Source organism: Leopardus geoffroyi, chromosome D1, assembly GCF_018350155.1.
Source record: "Leopardus geoffroyi isolate Oge1 chromosome D1, O.geoffroyi_Oge1_pat1.0, whole genome shotgun sequence".
Taxonomy (NCBI): Eukaryota; Metazoa; Chordata; class Mammalia; order Carnivora; family Felidae; genus Leopardus; species Leopardus geoffroyi.
Window position 1 is genome coordinate 70,873,352 of NC_059329.1, and position 18,282 is coordinate 70,891,633.

An 18,282-nucleotide genomic window follows, 5' to 3' on the forward strand; every position below is an offset into this window, starting at 1 on the left:
CTTGTAAAGAGATAAAACTATTTGAGAGAAATACTTATTTGCCCTACTGAATCACATATACACAGCATAATTTTGCCACAGGTAATTGTAACAAACATCAATTATAATAATACATGGAAGTACTCATCACTGTGTTTTTCTGTATTTACTTAAAACAAAAAAATGTTTGTTTGTTTGTTTATTTATTTTTGAGAGAAAGAGAGAGAGAATCCCAAGCAGGCTCCGCGCTGTCAGTGCAGAGCTCAACAGGGGGCTTGAACTCATGAATCGTTGAGATCATGGCCTGAACTGAAATCAAGAGTCAGCCGCTTAACCGACTGAGCCACCCAGGTACCCCCGTTGTTTAGTTTTTTTTTTAATTAAAAAAAAAAAAATTTTTTTTTTTTAATGTTTATTTACTTTTGAGAGAGAGAGACAGAGTGCGAGTGGAGGAGGGGCAGAGAGAGGAGATGCAGAATCTGAAGCAGGCTCCAGGCCCTGAGCTATTAGCACAGAGCCCAACGCAGGGCTCGAAACCACAGACTGTGAGATCATGACCTGAGCCAAAGTCAGACGCTTAACCGACTAAGCCACCCAGGCGCCCTGTTTACGTTTTTGATGTAGATGTAAGAGAAAGAAGTCAGAGTCCTTAACCTTCTGAGCTTAACAGTGAATATCAAGATCCCGTATGACCACAAGATTTAGTGAATCTACTAGACAGTTCCAGAGTCTAAGTGCTACATAACTCTTTTCATTCTTTTAGAGAATTTCAAAATTAAAGTCACTGGAATTACATACCACAGGAATAACATTTGCAGCCATATCTGGAAATCGGACAGAACAGGAATGCAATGTTCTCACAAGGAGTTGTCTGTATTTGTCAGTATCTTCATGCTCAGACACATTATTTGTTTTAATCACTTCCTTCTTCAGAACAATAACCAGCTAGAGAACCAAATAAAAGTTAAGTGGGAATTATACCATGTTTGGCCTGACAGCTTACAACAGTGCTTTCTTTCAGAGTTTTGTTTTACCTCTTCAACATTCCTAGAAGAAACAAGATCCAGTGCTAACTGCAGAGTTTTCTTGCGTACTTCTAAGTCTGGTGTGCTCAATACTCTCAGGATGTCCATAACTAGATCCTAAGAAAGAACAAAAACTCCAGAATTAACACAAATATTAACAGAAAAAAATCTTAACCACACAATAGAGTATCTATCACCACCTTACTTCTTTAATCAATAATACAATCACTAGTGGTAGAAGAACCAGATATGTGGGGTATCCTGATGTAATGTAATATGAAGTATATATCACATATGATGCAAACTACAAACATTTACTCTTTATCAAGCTTTAGATCAAACATATAGTTAACAGGAAATATAGGAATCAGAGAAACAAACTGAATGACACCACTGGAAAGTCATTAAATAAACCCACAAGGAAGAGCATCTTACAGGACAATTGGTCTGGTCTCTTCAACAAGCCCACATCATGAAAAAAAAAATACTGCTCCAACTGAGACATAAGGACATAATCAGGTAAGCCATATGGTCAAGAATTGGACAAGCTAAACAAAAGTACATTTCAGGGACATCTGGGAAAATCTGACTTTGGAGTTGGCATTGGATAATATTAAGAAACTATCAATAATTTCATTAAATGTGATAACATTATTTTTGCTCTGCAGGAAGATGTTATGTTTTAAAGGAATATACTTTAAAATATAGCAAAACTAGGGATACCCGGGGGGCTCAGTCGGTTTAAGCGTCTGACTCTTGATTTCTGCTCACATCTTGATCTCACGATTCAGGAGACTGAGCCTGGCATCGGTCTCCACACGGTCAGGGGCTCTGCCCCTCCTTCCTATTCGCTCATGCGTGCGCTCTCTCTCAAAACAAATAAACTTAAAAACATGTTTAAAATATAGCAAAACTAATTTACACATGATTTTACTTCTTTAAAACTTTATTTAAAAAAATTTCACTGATAAAAAAGTTCTAAAACTCTATTCCTGTGTAACTTTCACTTACATTCACCAGTTGTTAATTCTGTTGCATATGCTTTATCAAACTCTACCCGTAAACATTGTCGTGTACATTTCCAAAGAAGGACAAGCTCTTACATAACCACAGTACAATGATCAAATTCAGAGAACTTAACACTGGGAACAATGATATTAACAAATACACAGTCTATAATGCACATTTCTCCAACTGTCCCAAAAATGTCCTGTAAATTTTTTGTTGCTGCTCTGATCCAGGATAGCATTGGAGTTAGCTGTCATGGGGCTTTACTTTTATAACAATCATTATTCTCACAGATTAAATAGGTATGTTGATAATTCCATAGAATTCAATCTTTTTTTTTTTTTTTTTAAGTTTATTTATTTATTTTGACAGAGAGAGAGTACATGCACGCACACACAGGGGAAGAGCAGAGAGAGAATCCCAAGTAGGCTTCACAGTTTCAGTGCAGAGCCCAAAGCAGGGCTCAAACCCACGAGTTGTGAGATCATGACCTGAGCCAAAATCAAGAGTCAGATGCTCAACCAACTGAGCCACCCATGTGCCCCCAATTCAATTACCTTTTATTTTCAATCAATTGGAATAATTATTTTTCACAAACTGTAAATTATATCCAAATTAAAATGCGTGTATTTCTATTACTAAGAATATCCAATGCAGTACAAATAGGATATAAGATAACATTAATTCATTTTAGAAAAAAATTTTTTATGGCAAAGACAATACCCCAAAAGACTATGGTGATTCAAAAGTTACATCTTAGTTGACCAAAATTTAAACTGCCCAGTCTCCAAGAATTTATGTTACTACACTTGATCTTAGCCAAAAGGCCAAGGAGCAATTCAAGAATTTATGTTAACCAAGACAGCAAGGCTTAAGTATTATCTCAACTTGAAAAAGATTTTATCCAGGATTTTTCTCTTCCAGATAATGTTTACCTGTAGTACTCGTTCATGAGCAGGATGCTCTTTTAATTCTATCAATCGATCCAGAACTATGAGCTTTACATTGTTGTCACTTTCCTTAATAATTAAATCAATGTAGCACTGAGCAGCAGCCTATATAAAAAAAGAAACATGTTTTAAGCACACACCCATCTTAAACACAGAATTTGAAGATAAGGAAAAAAAGCCCCTAAGAAGCCAAAATATATTCACTACTACTGTACTAAAACTTTATGTATTTTCCCCAAAGGAATATGTCCCTCTATTTCCTAAATTCTAACAAATTTCATTATTTTCAAGTTTAAAAAAGTTAAGAAGCATCACAAATTAAAATAATGAAAAGGGGCTGCTATAGGTAGAAATACCAACAGTCAAAAATTAAGAGTCGAAACTAAGGAAAAGGTAGAAAAAAGCAGACAGAGTATTCCCTAAAATATACCTATTGAGTATCTTTTAGTTTAGGTGCAAAGTCTAACACACCTGCATTACAGTACAGAAAAATTAAGACCATAAAAATGACCCTGACTCATTAAAAGCAGAGGACAAAGGAACAACCTGAAAGAGCTCCCAATGACCAAAGCTGGAATAACATGACCAATAAAATTAAATAATAATGACTACAATATACAGAATGAAATAGCCATACTAATATGAAGAGAGAAAGGGGGAGGGAGGAAAAAGTACAGCTCCTCCTTGCAGAACTCCAATTATTAAATGTAGAATGAGGAAAATAGAAAACCAACATTAAAATATCACATTAACAACTGCTGTACAGGGGAGCCTGGGTGGCTCAGTCGGTTAAGCATCCAACTACTTATTTCGGCCCAGGTCATGACCTCATGGTTCGTGGGTTGAAGTCTGTGCTGGCAGTGCAGAGCCTGCTTAGGATTCTCTCCCTCTCTCTCTGACCCTCCTCCATGCGCTCTCTCTCAAAATAAATAAACATTAAAAAAAAAATTGCTGTACAGAAATGCTAAAATTCTTTGGTTTAAGTCTGAGCAGAAATAGGATATTTCAAAGTATCTTCCCATGTTATTTATGGATTACAGTTTTTTTTTAATGTTTTATTATTTGAGAGAGAGAGAGAGAGAGAGACACACACACACACAGTGTGAGAGGGGGCGGGGCAGACAGAGAGAGAGAGAGAGAGAGAGAGAGAGAGAGAGAATCCAAAGTAGGCTCCAGGCTTTGAGTTGTCAGCACAGAGCCTGACATGGGGCTCAAACTCACAAGCTATGAGATCATGACCTGAGCTGAAGTCAGACACTCAACTGACTGAGCCACCCAGCAGCCCCTCATGTTATTTACTGATTACAAAAGAAGAAATCATGACTCAACAGTGGAGAAATCTGGCAGACACCATCTTCACTGACTGATCAAGGTTAACACCACTAATAATACTTTAATATTACATACTCCTTGATCTAATACACTGAGAAAAGTGCATCACTTCCACAGTATTCTTCCCCAAAACGCATAACCTCAATCTAACTATAAGAAAACATCAAACTCAAATTGAGAGAGACATTTTACAAAGTGACCCACCCACTACTCTTCAAGTGTCAAGGTCATGAAAAACAAGAAAAGGCTTGAGAAGTGTCACTGATTAGAGGAGACTAACACATGACAACTATATGTAATGTGGGATCCTGGATTGAATCCTGGTACCAAAAAAGGACATTTTTGTGGGGAAAACTGGTGGAATTCAAATAATGTCTATAGTTTAGTTAACAATATTACTGTTCCAATGGGAATTTCTTAATTTTGACAATTATACAATTGCTATCCAAGACACGGACATTATGGGAAGCTGGTGAAGGGTGAACTTTGTCCTACTTTTACAACTTTTGTTGTTTCGTTGTTCTGTAAGTCTAAAATTATTCCAAATTAGAGTTAAAAAATTTTTTTTTAATTTTTTTGTTTACATTTATTTATTTTTGAGAGACAGAGACAGTGTAAGCAGGGGAGGGGCAGAGAGAGAGAGAGGGAGGCAGAATCAGAAGCAGGCTCCAGGCTCCGAGCTGTCAACACAGAGCCCGATGCAGGGCTCGAATCCACGAACCATGAGATCATGACCTGAGCTGAAGTCAGACGCTTAATCGACTGAGCCACCCAGGTGTCCCAGAAAATTTTTTCTTCTAAGTATTGGCAGCTAAAGCAATCAAGTCTCCTATTTATACAAGCTGACTTTATAGAACAATTCATTCTCTGACTATATTAGAGGTTCATCGTGCAGTCTTGATACAGTAAATTAAAGAGAAAACTTAATACTCCATTAAGCAGTGCAGAGCCTGCTTAGGATTCTCTCCCTCTTTTTAGGATCCATATGCAATATACATATGCACTCTTTTTAGGATCCATCATGTAGAATCTAAAATTCATTTCCCAGATCTAGGTTTTAATGTAATTAAAGTATGGAGAGTGATCTTAAAATCTTCATCATTCTCCAGAAACCAGAAATATTAGTATTCTCTGTCACTCTTTATCCCCACATATATATATGAAAGCAGGAAGGAAGAAAACAACATTGGGGTATGTAAGGAATCTAATAAGTTCACAACATTTATAAATTGTTGTCTCTGTGCCATGTAATCACATAGTAAACTGCAATGCCACTAAATCATAGTGCTAAGACAGTATACGTATCATCAAACTGGCACCAAAAGAAATAAGCAGTACCTTGATTGCAGTGGGCGCACTAGAAAGTGTCACTAATGTTCCAGCGGCTTCATATTTTACAGCAGGGCTAGATGACTGTAGTAAGTTATAGATGCAGCGAATGAAACGAGCCCTTTCTGATGGATTAGCATGACAGACCTGGAGAAGGAAACATTTAGGTTTCAACGGACTTCAGGGATACTTGCTTTCAAACAGATTTTTTATAGGTGTCAGCTTATGGGATGCTACTTCTTATCATCTGAAAGCTAAGAATAGTCTTATAAGGCCATCTGAAGATGTCAGCCAACATGAGATGAGACACTGTGGCTGGCAATCTCAGAAAGAAATAGGTTTTACTTTGGATAATTGTTATAGCTACTCATTCATTTATTCATTCAGTCATAAATACTCTCACAAAAGGTTTTCAAATGGTTTATAATAAAACATATGCGTACTATACACAAATGAAATAGAAAAAAGAAAATGTAGAGTAACAAAATCAAGGACAAATTATTAACCAAGTGATATTAAATTTGATTCTAAATTTTTATTCCAGATGTAACGCCAAAAAGGAAAACATAATGGATATCAATCTCAATAGCTAATAAAAGCAAAATATCTGTTCTTAAAGCAAGAAAGATAACCCCCTTTTTAAGTACTACTACTTCTTATTGGGAACTATATTCCATACTGTGGAGACAACTAATTTTCTATGTTGTCCTAAATATATTTTAATACCTTTACCTATAAAGCAAATATTTTTTTTTTGATGTTGGTATTTCTGTCAGATTTTCCTAAAATATGTACAGTCAAATCTCTCTCATTCAGGCAAGACTCAGAAGCTATTCCCTTTTACTATAACCTGGACTCTGTTAGACAAAGAAGCCTCTGAATAGCAGAGAACCGCTATTTTTGAGAACCTAAGTGGCATCTCTAAACCATAAAATGAATTAAAAGGAACTATAGTAAAACCTTGGGATTGCAAGTAACTTGTTCTGCAAGTGTTCTGCAAGATGAGCAAACATTTCTAATAAATTTTAACTTTAGATAAACGAGCGAAGTCTTGCAATATGAGTAGTACGTGACACCAAATGTCACATGATCATAATTGAGCCAATGGTTCTCTCTCTCTCTCTAGATGATGGATTGTGAGTGATCATCTTCCATGCTCGGATGCATCTCAGGCCACAGTGTTTGGCAGAAATCAGTGATTTTTCAGAATGTTGGAAGGTGCCCACAACTGGCACTAGTGTATTTTTTGTCACTTCAAAGCACCTACGGACCTTTGCTTTTCCATACAAGAGTAAGCTTAGGAATGCTTTGCTTCATTCTAGGTCAGGCTGCCTGTAGATACAGACCCTTTCCTTTGTTGCCTTATTGGAAGTTACGTTAAATACACTATATGACAAGAGTTTATTAATACTGTACTGTAGTCAACATCCCTGCGAGCACATACAATGGGCCCCATGCAGAAAAAGGTTGAAAAGAAAGGCGGTAAGAAGGAGATGATTACAGTGGAAGTTAAGAAGGAAATCATCGAGAAGTACGAATGAGATATACAAGTAGCCGAACCTGCAAGATTTTATAAGAAGGCTACATCTGCATCTCCTCTGAGGAGAGGAAGAGAAAAAGGCGGAGGAATACCTCACTTCAAAAGAGATTAGGGAGATGTGTACAATGTGGGAAACAGTGCAAAATTTTATAGAAAAGCCCCACCCAGCTAAGGCTGTAGCAGTGTGAGTGATGAATCTGTTTAACGATAATGCAATGTCACATCTCCGCAAAATCCTCAAAAGGAGGCAAAAGCAAGTGTCACTGGATAGGTTCCTTGTTAAAGTTGCATGAAAAGAAAAAGATTCAATTGAGCCAATAGGTAGCAGTGATTCTGTTAGTGATAGTGAAAGTCATCCTACACAATAACCCTCCTTTCTTGTCTCCCTGACACTAACCATGGAGATTTTTAAAGGTAATGCATGTTAATTTATTTTTCTTTATATTTTGTATTTTCTTTATTACTTTGTATTATTTTACAGTACTATAATCATTTTTATATAAATATTTTTGGGTTGGGGAATGAACCATCTGAGTTTCCATTATTTTTTATGGGGAAATTCACTTTGATATACAAGTGCTTTGGATTACAAGCATGTTTCTGGAATGAATTATGTTCACAAACCAAGGTTTTACTGTATATATTTACAGCTCTGGTTTCAACTTAAATGCCAGTTCCAAATGACTGGTACCCCATATGGAAAGGGGCTCTTTTCTTTCAGAATCAAAGACAGCTGTAACCAGCAGTGTCTGCTCTAGGTACTTTGTTAGTGTCATCCTATTTAGTAAAGTCATTCCTGATGTGTATTTTTGTTGTCCTCCAATGAATGGTATCAATAGCAAAACTGGATGTTATTACATCTTTTATCAGAATATTAAGATGCTATCAATTCTTTCTAAGGCTATATCAAATTTAACTGTTTCCAATAAAGCACTTCATTTTAAAACCCAAATCTCTTACCTAGTTTTAATGGCCTACAATGTCATATTGACATATTTAAAGTCTCTCTATTCTCTTTTACAAACAAGGAACACAGTAAGTATTTAAAGCTTTTCTGGTTTGTTTTTAGATGTCCATAGTAGTCTGGTGTGTACTCAAGAGAAGACCTGAATTTTATTCCAAAGCCTGATTCACAATCTATTCAGTTATGGAACAGTGCACAATGATTTCTCTGCAGCTGTATTGGGTCAAGCCATGAGTTTTTAATAGAATTCTTTACGGAAGTTTAGAAAAACGGGAAGTGCTTGGAAAACAAAATAAACCAAAGGGAAAAGAAAAAAAAAAAGACTTTCACACACAATGCTATAAAATATTTCTACTACTAAAACATTATCCCAGCAAATAAGCAGCATTCCAGAAAGAGATGATTTAACCTTGTCTTAAACTCCTAAAGTTTATTTTACCCCTTATAGATCAGTCTTACCTTGTAAATTAGTTCAACAATAACCAACTGAAGAATGTCTCCAAATGTCTGAACTTGATCAATGCAAGTACTTAGATAATCCAAAGCTCGATCCTAACAAAATAAAAATGTATTTATCAAATTCCACTTCATTCAATAAAAGGACTTAATTGGTGCAACCTTAAACATACACAACTGAATATAAAACAAATGAGGCAAACAGGGCAAAGAAAAATTAAAAGAAGGGGGAAAAAAGGTTAACACATAAATGTTAAGAAAAATACATTTTGTAGAAATGGGCCACAAATCTGGGGTCTGGATTTTCTAGCACCTAAATGGAAAAGAAAAACCACTATGTGTTATATGACTCAGAGTACCCATACAATCAAAACAAACCAGCTATTTAGGTGCATAGTTATTCCTATTTCTAAGACCTAAAAGAAATATCTCATTGATTTTCATATACTGAATGTATGATATAGAAAACTATGACCTCAACAGTATCTCTACAGCAAAAGTATCAGAAAATTTCACCGAACTTTTTCTGATTATCCCCCCCCTCCCCGGCCCCCATGTAGGTAAAGTGCATAACACCAAATATACAGGTTAATAAAACCAACACTACAAGAGGACAAAACATTCTGGCCTAAATAAGCAGCTTTCTTATAATCTTGTTGACAAAGATGAAATGACAGCATCTAGATTTCAGAGAAATGGATAGAGTCCCTATCCTTCAGTCTTCAAGCATATTATTTTCCACATTTTGATAATACTGGATAGCAAAAATTCCAAGATTAGATGCCACCAAAGTATGAAGAGTCATTGCCAAGCCACCAGCAGACCCATTCACTTTCAGTACCAGCAGAGCTGGATGTAGAGTTGACACCAACTTACGAAATTTGAAGAGCCTAATAAGGATACACATCTATGCTGAAGGCCACGCTTCTTTCAGGCTCAGGGCGAACCCTATACAAAGCTACTGCTTTTCTCTGTTAAGCCATTTTAGAGCTACATCAACAGAAGGAAAAACAGGTTCAAAGCCCCAAAATAGAGTGCCACAAAATAGGACCATAATAATTTCAATCTGGAAAAACTGTCAAGCGGCCATTATTAAATATCTCTCAAATGTTTACTTAAAAAAAAGTATATGTATAAGCAATAGTCGGGAGAGGGGTTAAGAAAAACTATTTTACACAAATCAAGTTCAAAAATCTAAAAAAACCCCCAAAATATACAAGCACTTCTACTATAAACAAAATTACTAAAAAATTTGATTAGAACTATGTAGTACTTTTAACTCTCATTGAATTACAGACACGAAAGTATTTTTCAAAAAGTACTTCACCTGATCTGCATGAATTAGCATCATAAATGCATTCCTTTTACAACTTGCATCCTTCTCATTCACCAGAAAATCATGTATCAGTTCAGGAGCATCAGGTATAAGGTGTTCAAAATTCCTTGAAATAAAACAGGTAATATTCATATTTAATAAAAAACTACTGTTATTTTAGTAACTCAAAATTAATCTTTATCAAGCTTTATAACACTATCAATTGTTTTACCTTTTGAAACTTTTTTTAAAGGTTTTTTTTTTTAAGTTTATTTTTATTTTGATAGAGAGAGAAAGCATGAACAGGGAAGGAGCAGAGTGGGGGAGAAAATCCCAAGTAGGCTCCACGCTGTCAGCATGGAACTCGATCTCATTAAATGAGATCATGACCTGAGCCAAAATCAAGAGTCAGACACTTAACCACGCCACCCCGGTACCCTGCCTTTAGAACTTTAAATCAATTAAAATCGTGGGTAGGAGGGGCACCTGGGTGGCTCAGTTGGTTAAGTGTCCAACTTCAACTCAGTTCATGATCTCGCGGTCCGTGAGTTCAAGCCCCGCGTTGGGCTCTGGGCTGATGGCTCAGAGCCTGGAGCCTGCTTCCGATTCTGTGTCTCCCTCTCTTTCTGCCCCTCCCCCGTTCATGTTCTGTCTCTGTCTCAAAAATAAACATTAAAAAAAAAATTTTTTTTAAATCGTGGGTAGGAATCACAAACTTACATTTTCATCTATTAAATTATCTAATTATACGTTTTCTAGTTCAATAAAGAAAAAGGTGACTTATTCCACATGCTATCTATCACCTGAGTATCTCTAATAATTGTCTTTCATATACTTTAGGAATATAACATCAATGCTCATAATGACCATCTCAAGGTACTAAAAGATTCTTCATTAAGAATTATCAGAGGGGTGTCTGGGTGGCTCAGTTGGTTAAGCGTCCAACTCCTGACTTCAGCTCAAGGCACAATCTCCTGAGTTTGAGCCCCATGTCAGACTCTGTGTTGACAGTATGGAGCCTGAATAGGATCCTCTCGCTGTCTCTCTGCCCCTCCCCTGCTTGCTCACTCACACTCTCTCTCAAAAGAAATAAATAAACTTAAAAAAATTATCAGAAAAAAAAATAGTACCTTGAATTTTATTAATTATGCACTATATTTATTTACTTACTAACTTCCTATTCTGGAAATTAAGTACTTGCAGTATGTAGAATAATGAAAACTAGCTTAAAAACCATCACCTATGGGAATGCAAGCTGGTGCAGCCACTCTGGAAAACAGTATGAAGATTCCTCAAAAAACTAAAAATAGACCTACTCTACGACCCAGCAATTGCACTACTAGGCATTTATCCACGGGATACAGGTGTGCTGTTTTGAAGGGACACATGCACCCCCATGTTTATAAGAGCACTATCAACAATAACTAAAGTATGGAAAGAGCCCAAATATCCATTGATGTTTGAATGGATAAAGAAGATGTGGTATATATATACAATGGAGTATTACTTGGCAATCAAAAAGAATGAAATTTTGCCATTTGCAACTACGTGGATGGAACTGGAGGGTATTATGCCAAGTGAAATTAGAGAAAGACAAAAATTATATGACTTCACTCATATGAGGACTTTAAGGGACGAAACAGATGAACATAAGGGAAGGGAAACAAAAATAATATAAAGACAGGGAGGGGGACAAAACAGAAGAGACTCATAAATATGGAGAACAAATTGAGGGTTATTGGAGGGGTTGTGGGAGGGGGGATGGGCTAAATGGGTAAGGGGCACTAAGGAATCTACTCCTGAAATCATTGTTGCACTATATGCTAACTAATTTGGATATAAATTTTAAAAAATTAAAAAAAAAAGTCACCTAACAATTGTTAATTTATAGTCATTTTTGTTTCACTTACGCCTCTGCCCACTTCTCCTCCCATATTATTTTGAAGCAAATCTCAGACCACTTATCATTTTTCTGTAAATATATCAGCATATTAAGAATTCTTTTAAAAAAAGTAATCATAATACCATTATCATACCTTAAACCGAAAATTCCTTAATATCATCATATACAGTGTTCAAATTTCCAACTGTCTTATATATGTACTAATTTCTGTGTGTGCAATCTAGTTTAAATTCTGATATTTGTGTAGTCTGTACGGTAACTTACAAAGAACTCTACATTATTAACCAGAATACCACTTCCCTAACAGATAACAAAATCTCATGTCATAATAAGAGAACTGTGAAATTACCTAACAATCAACTCTTAAAGTACAAAGACATTTACAAAAATCACATCCTACTTCTAAATGGATTGACACCAGTGATTGTAAAAACCAAGCATTCTAGCCTTATCTAACTGGTTCTCTGAATCATTGTTAAACTCCCAAATCTTCAGCTTTCCAAGAACAGGAGTCAGTTGAGAACTGCAACCTTTCTCATTAAAAAATTCCCTCCTTATGCCTCTAAGGGTAAAAAGACAAGAACCACATTCCACATAAAGAGAATTCAAAAACAGGGTCAAAAAACTCAAAACCTACAGGGTTAACTTGACCTAACAGGTTAACTGGTCAAAACCAGTTAATAAATTAATTAAGCGCACTGAAGTTACCACAGTTAAGAATGATAGGCACTGTAAACTAGAGAGTGTACAACTTATTTAAAGGGAGCTAGTGTCATTCAATATCAGCATATTGTTGTCAGACAGAAACTAGGACCCAGTGTTGTCAGATCTTTTCAATGATGACAATATAATGATATTAAGAAAAAAATACTGTTCAAGCCAAACCAAACATTACCTGTAAAAGACATATGACTTGCAAGTAACTGCTTTGGAACCTCCAGGCTAAAAGACTAAACAATCCTCACAAAACTAAGCCGCAGGTGTACCTTTACTTACCTATAGATAGTATAGATGGCCAAAACAGCATTTCTTCTAACATAGCTGTGTCGATGCTCCAAACAAGCACGGATAGCTGGCATTAAAGGTTCTAGCAATTCTGCTTCTTTCAATTTGCAAAGAAAACGAAGAGTAGATCCCCGAATAAATTCATTAGGATGCTGAAGATCCTGATAAAATTTAAATATGAAATATTGAGTTCCAGCATTTTACAAAACACACAATTTTTAAGTGCAAAATTTTCCTATGTAAAACATAAGAAAGTAGGTTTGAGGAAAAAGATCTAGATTACCAGACAATTTCCTTTAGATTCCTGTCTAATCAATTTTTCTCTTTTAAAGTTTATTTATTTATTTTTGAGAGAGAGAGAAAGAGAGAGAGAGAGAGAGAGAGAGCACACACATGTGCAAGGGAGGTGTTGAGAGAGGATCCCAAGGAGGCTCTGCTCTGATAGCTGACATGAACTGTGAGATCATGACCTCAGCCGAAATCAAGAGTCGGACACTTAACCCACTGAGCCACCCAGGTGCCCCTGTCAAATCAATTTTTACTTATCATAGCAATGTCTCATATTCTATGTGTCACTATTTTTTATTAAGAACACATAAAAATGTATGGAAAATGTCCAAAGAAATTAACAATAAACCTTTTTACAGTAACTTACAACTTCAGTTCCAAATATCAGCAACTTCTATCTTACCCAAGATCCAATTTTAAAAATTAAAACTAAGCCCATTCCACCAATTTTACAATCAAAAATCAAAGCAGTAATCAGAAATAACCATGGTTTGGTTTACCTTTCTGTATGCATCACAAACAAGGATCATTTCATGTAAAAGTCTTCCATCTGGAGTTGTTTTAGGAACAATTTCCCAAAATACTAGAAGTAATTTTTTGATGGTATGATCCTGAAGAGGTAGTACGAAACGAATGATGGTCATAAGCAGCCCAGGAAGCTTTTCACCATTCAGAATCATAATGATCACTTTCTTCAAAGCTTCAGTCTTTGACTTCACATCTCCTTTTTCTGATTAAAGAGAAAAAAAACACACATTTCAAAGGAAAATTCCTCAGATAATTTTACAATTAAGAAAATGTTTTCTCACTTTATTAGCAGTAATGGCAATAAAGGTAATGTAATAGAGTGGCAAGGGCTCCCCACCTATCTCTGCCACAAATAAGTTGAATGACTTTACACAAGTCATTTATTTCCAAACCTCATACTTCACATATAACATGAAGGCACTGGATTAGATCTCTGGTCCCTAACCCATGGAATTACTGCAGAAGCCATGAATCTACAGGTATACCAAACAATGCATTTCTCAAACACATATGTAGCTATTTTTCAAAGTGTAAATAGATGTTAAGATAAGTGCTTCTGAATTCAAAGTGGCTTTTAGTTAGTGTGTATTTCCTCAATCAAAGTTACAACCACTATCATGAGGGGAAGGAGGAGGAAGATCAGTGGCATTTTTTTCAACATTAGATCTTCAAACTCAAAAGGCTGGGAACTAATACACTAGATTAATTCCAAAATCCCATCATATTTCTACAGACTATAAAACTTCAGGATCTTAAGAAATCACCTTAGAAACTGGAAGAAAATTACAATGTACTAGAGGAAAAGCCACTATTTAGAATTAAGGATGACACGTTTAAGAAGTAAGTTTATTGTCCTTACTTAGCGTAAAACAATTTATACTATAAACTATTTTATGCAAAACAACCTATAATTTCATATCATTATCACTGCAAATTGAAGAATTTAGGGTAAAAATCTCTTGTATCTCAAATTTGAAGGCAGGAATATAAGAGGCAAGTACACCAATACAACTGTTTAGATCACAGAAATAAATTACCTAGGAGATGGAACAACAAAGAGGGATGACAGAAGTTTTTAATAATTTCAAGGAGTTATCATGAGGAACAGAATAAAACTAGAAATATAGTTCCAGCAGTTAGAGCTCAGTGGCTATCAAATAAAGAGTTTCTTGTGGTTGCCAAAGAGACAAGAGACTGTGAATGACCAGCTGGTAGAGTTACAGAAAAAATTTAAGCTTTGGAAGAATCATAGCAGGTAAATCAAAATTTCTCTCTAGCCCCCTAAGGCTATTTATCTATTACTAGCTTGGTATGATATTTTTACATGTTGCAAAATAGAGAATATCTTCAAATATTTGGACTAAATCACAGTAAAGGTTCTTGCCAAATTTATCCATCCCACAAGTGTCAACATTTTTGTTAAAAACAAACAAAACAAAAAAAAAAAACATTTTTGTTTAAAACAGACCAATTTCAAATAAATAAATATTAAAAAAATTTTTTTTTAAATAAACGTTAAAAAAAATTAAAAAAAAAAAAGGGGGGGGGGCGCCTGGGTGGCTCAGTCGGTTGAGCGGCCGGCTTCGGCTCAGGTCATGATCTCACGGTCCGTGAGTTCGAGCCCCGCGTCGGGCTCTGTGCTGACAGCTTAGAGCCTGGAGCCTGTTTCAGATTCTGTGTCTCCCTCTCTCTGACCCTCCCCCGTTCATGCTCTGTCTCTCTCTGTCTCAAAAATAAATAAACGTTAAAAAAAAAAAATTTTTTTTTAAAACAGACCAATTTCTCATGCATCTCTCCCTGCTTCAGAGTATTATCCTGCCACATATGAAAAACTTGGTATGTGCCACATCAACTCAAGAAACCGAAAAATGATGAAGTATCAATCTGTGCAAATCTTCAGTTTTTAAGTCTGTGAGGATGACAAAAACAAAGCATCAGGAGAGGTGACAGAAGCTGATAGCAAAAACTATGATAAGATGACAGACCGGGCAAAGTTTTAAGTAGCTAAAGTTGGATTTGTGAGCCTAAACAGGTCTTATCTCTGTCCGGAAGCTTCCTGAATATAAAAAAAAAAAGAAAAGTTTTTTTTCCCTAATCTGTTTGATAACATAAAGGACACAAAGTCCAAAAGGCATAAAACTGTATCATTATAATGCTGATGTCTTTTGTTCCAGTTTTTTTTTTTTACTACTTTTCCCAAATTAGCAAATTCTAAAAGTTTAGCAGAAACTTTTAACTGGTAACTAAATAGAAAACCTGTAAAAAAATCTACAATCATTTATATTTCCAGCCCTCTTAACCCCAATTTCCACTTATTCCAACAATTCAAAGTGAGGTAAAGGATACTTTTTTCCCTGTATCTTCAAAATTTTCAGAACTTCTTGTCCTTTATGACACTACTAACAAATAAACCAAAATAAACCAAGTACTTCCTACTCCGGGTAATGTAAAGTCATCAGAACTCATATTGATTGACTAATAAAAGTATACATAAAATAACTCAATATATCACCAAACAAAAAAGTATTTGTTACTCTAACTGGAAACTATTTCTAAACTTTTTCTCATATCAACTCTTTTGAGATACAGTAAAAAATATATACAGCAGGGGCGGCTGGGTGGCTCAGGTGGTTAAGTGACCAACTCTTGGTTTCTGCTCAGGTCATGATTTCACAGTTTATGGGTTTGAGCCCCACGTTGGGCTCCGCGCTGAGGAGCCTGCTTGGGATTCTCCGCTTCCCTGTCTCTCTCAAAATAAATAAATAAACATTAAATATATACATGCACATACACATAAAATTTGAGATTTAAGACTACTTCTTTCTTTCTTGGTAAGGGGAAGGTAATTAAGGCAGCTGCAATTAAAAAAAAGATACTGTTACAATTAAGGACAGATTCTGTTCTTTATCTTCCCATCTATACCCTCAGTATTTTAGGGTCTAAAAGCGAAAACTTTTAAATTTTAAGAAAAAAAATAGTGGGGTGCTTAGGTGGCTCAGTCGATTCAGTGTCTGACTTTGGCTCAGGTCATGATCTCTCCGTCTGTGAGTTCCAGCCCCGCATCAGGCTCTGTACTGACAGCTCAGAGCCTGGGGCCTGCTTTGGATTCTGTCTCTCTCTCTGCCCCTTCCCGTTAGCACTCACGTGCTCTCTCTTAAAAATAAATAAACCTTAAGAAAAATGTAAAATGGGACACCTGGGTGGCTCAATCAGTTGGGTGTCCAACTTCGGCTCGGTCATGATCTCACAGTTTATGAGTTTGAGCCCTGAGTGGGGCTCTGTGCTGACAGCTCAGAGCCTGGAGCCTGCTTGGGATTGGGTCTCCCTTTCTATCTGCCCCTCCCCCACTCACGCTCTGTCCTCTCTCTAAAATAAACATTAAAAAAAATTTTTTTAAAGAAAAATGTAAAAAAAGTAATGAAAATTTATTAATTTGCATTTCATTCTACTATCTTACATAAACATGAAAAAAAAGGAACTATATGTAGCTTTTGTATATAGGGGTATGGGTTTAAATGCCATAAAGGAGGGTTTCTTTTTCCTTCTCTAAAAATAGATCTCAATAGAAACCTAATGTTAAGTAGCCTAAAATCAGGAGGTATTCAATGCTGCTGATTAAGAGGTGGAATGAGGCAAGTAAAATATTGTCTCCTTTCAAACTGCAAATTATCTTCTAAAAGATATTTCCAAGATTTGAAGCATAATTCTCACTCTATTCTTAGATTAGAGTCACCTGTGTAGGTTAAACTTATTTTCAGTAGTTCAATGAAACAAGAATTATTACTTTGGAATGTGCGTTGCTTTAAAAAAATGTTTCTGACAGAATCACTCACAAAAAGGAGACAGATATCCACTTTTAAAATCCACTTGTTTTCTTTTTGTATAAAATGCTTTAAAAAAGCTTAAACTTTTTTAAACCTCAAAAGCTTGAAAAAGGGTTGACTTCATTTGTTCAATAGGTGGCGAACCCAAAAGAACAAAGTTCTTTTGGTTTTACAAGCTAAGGAATATGAAGTTCAGTGCACAAAGAAACTAAGACATTCAAATACACATTCTCAACCTGTTATCTACAGAAAACTGTCAGCTCTACTTCAGCATAATATATTAAGCTACACAAGCCATTATATCTAACAACTAAACTATTATATTTCTTTTGCTTTACTAAGACAAATTGAGATGTTATTTCCAAAAACCAATATTGCAAGCCTAAATGTAACAAGTTTCCATTTTCAGTAAGACCAAAGGTCTATTAAAGAGATCCTAGAAAACAGTATTTAGACAAAATTAAGTATTTCTAATTACAAAGAAACTTGAAAAGGAGCTTTTTATTTTCATTTTTTTCTCCATTTAATTTTCAAAATATTATCAGAGTTTACCTAGATCATTTTTTAAGCTAATTTCAGATGGTGGTTCTGAATCCATGGGCACGTTAATTAACGTATAGCACACGTTCTCAGCAGCCGTCATGGTTTCGGGATATAATCAAATCTCGATACAAGACTTAAGGATGACAGATGCCAGAAAATCTAGAAAAAGAAATACAAGGCTATCGTTACAAGTAAAAAACCAAAAACACAACCAGTAACTATTGTGATCTTTACTGTCTAAAGTTCATTCCGTTTGACCAGTGAGTTTAAAGTATTAGAAGAGTGGGATCCGT

At 35.6% G+C, this 18,282-nt stretch overlaps 1 protein-coding gene across 1 annotated transcript in view; it reads right to left on the minus strand.

Moving 5' to 3' along the window:
• Nucleotides 1–18,282, minus strand: part of COPB1 (COPI coat complex subunit beta 1) — a 36,446-nt gene that overhangs the window by 17,424 nt on the left and 740 nt on the right. Inside the window, exons 2-10 of the mRNA XM_045484608.1 lie at nt 17,999–18,148; nt 13,595–13,824; nt 12,798–12,967; nt 9,911–10,025; nt 8,587–8,679; nt 5,633–5,770; nt 2,948–3,067; nt 1,014–1,121; nt 778–924 (exon numbers count right to left, since the gene is read on the minus strand). Coding sequence (XP_045340564.1) covers nt 778–924; nt 1,014–1,121; nt 2,948–3,067; nt 5,633–5,770; nt 8,587–8,679; nt 9,911–10,025; nt 12,798–12,967; nt 13,595–13,824; nt 17,999–18,089 — 1,212 coding nt within the window. The 5' untranslated portion in view covers nt 18,090–18,148. The remainder of the gene's footprint in view (nt 1–777; nt 925–1,013; nt 1,122–2,947; nt 3,068–5,632; nt 5,771–8,586; nt 8,680–9,910; nt 10,026–12,797; nt 12,968–13,594; nt 13,825–17,998; nt 18,149–18,282) is intronic.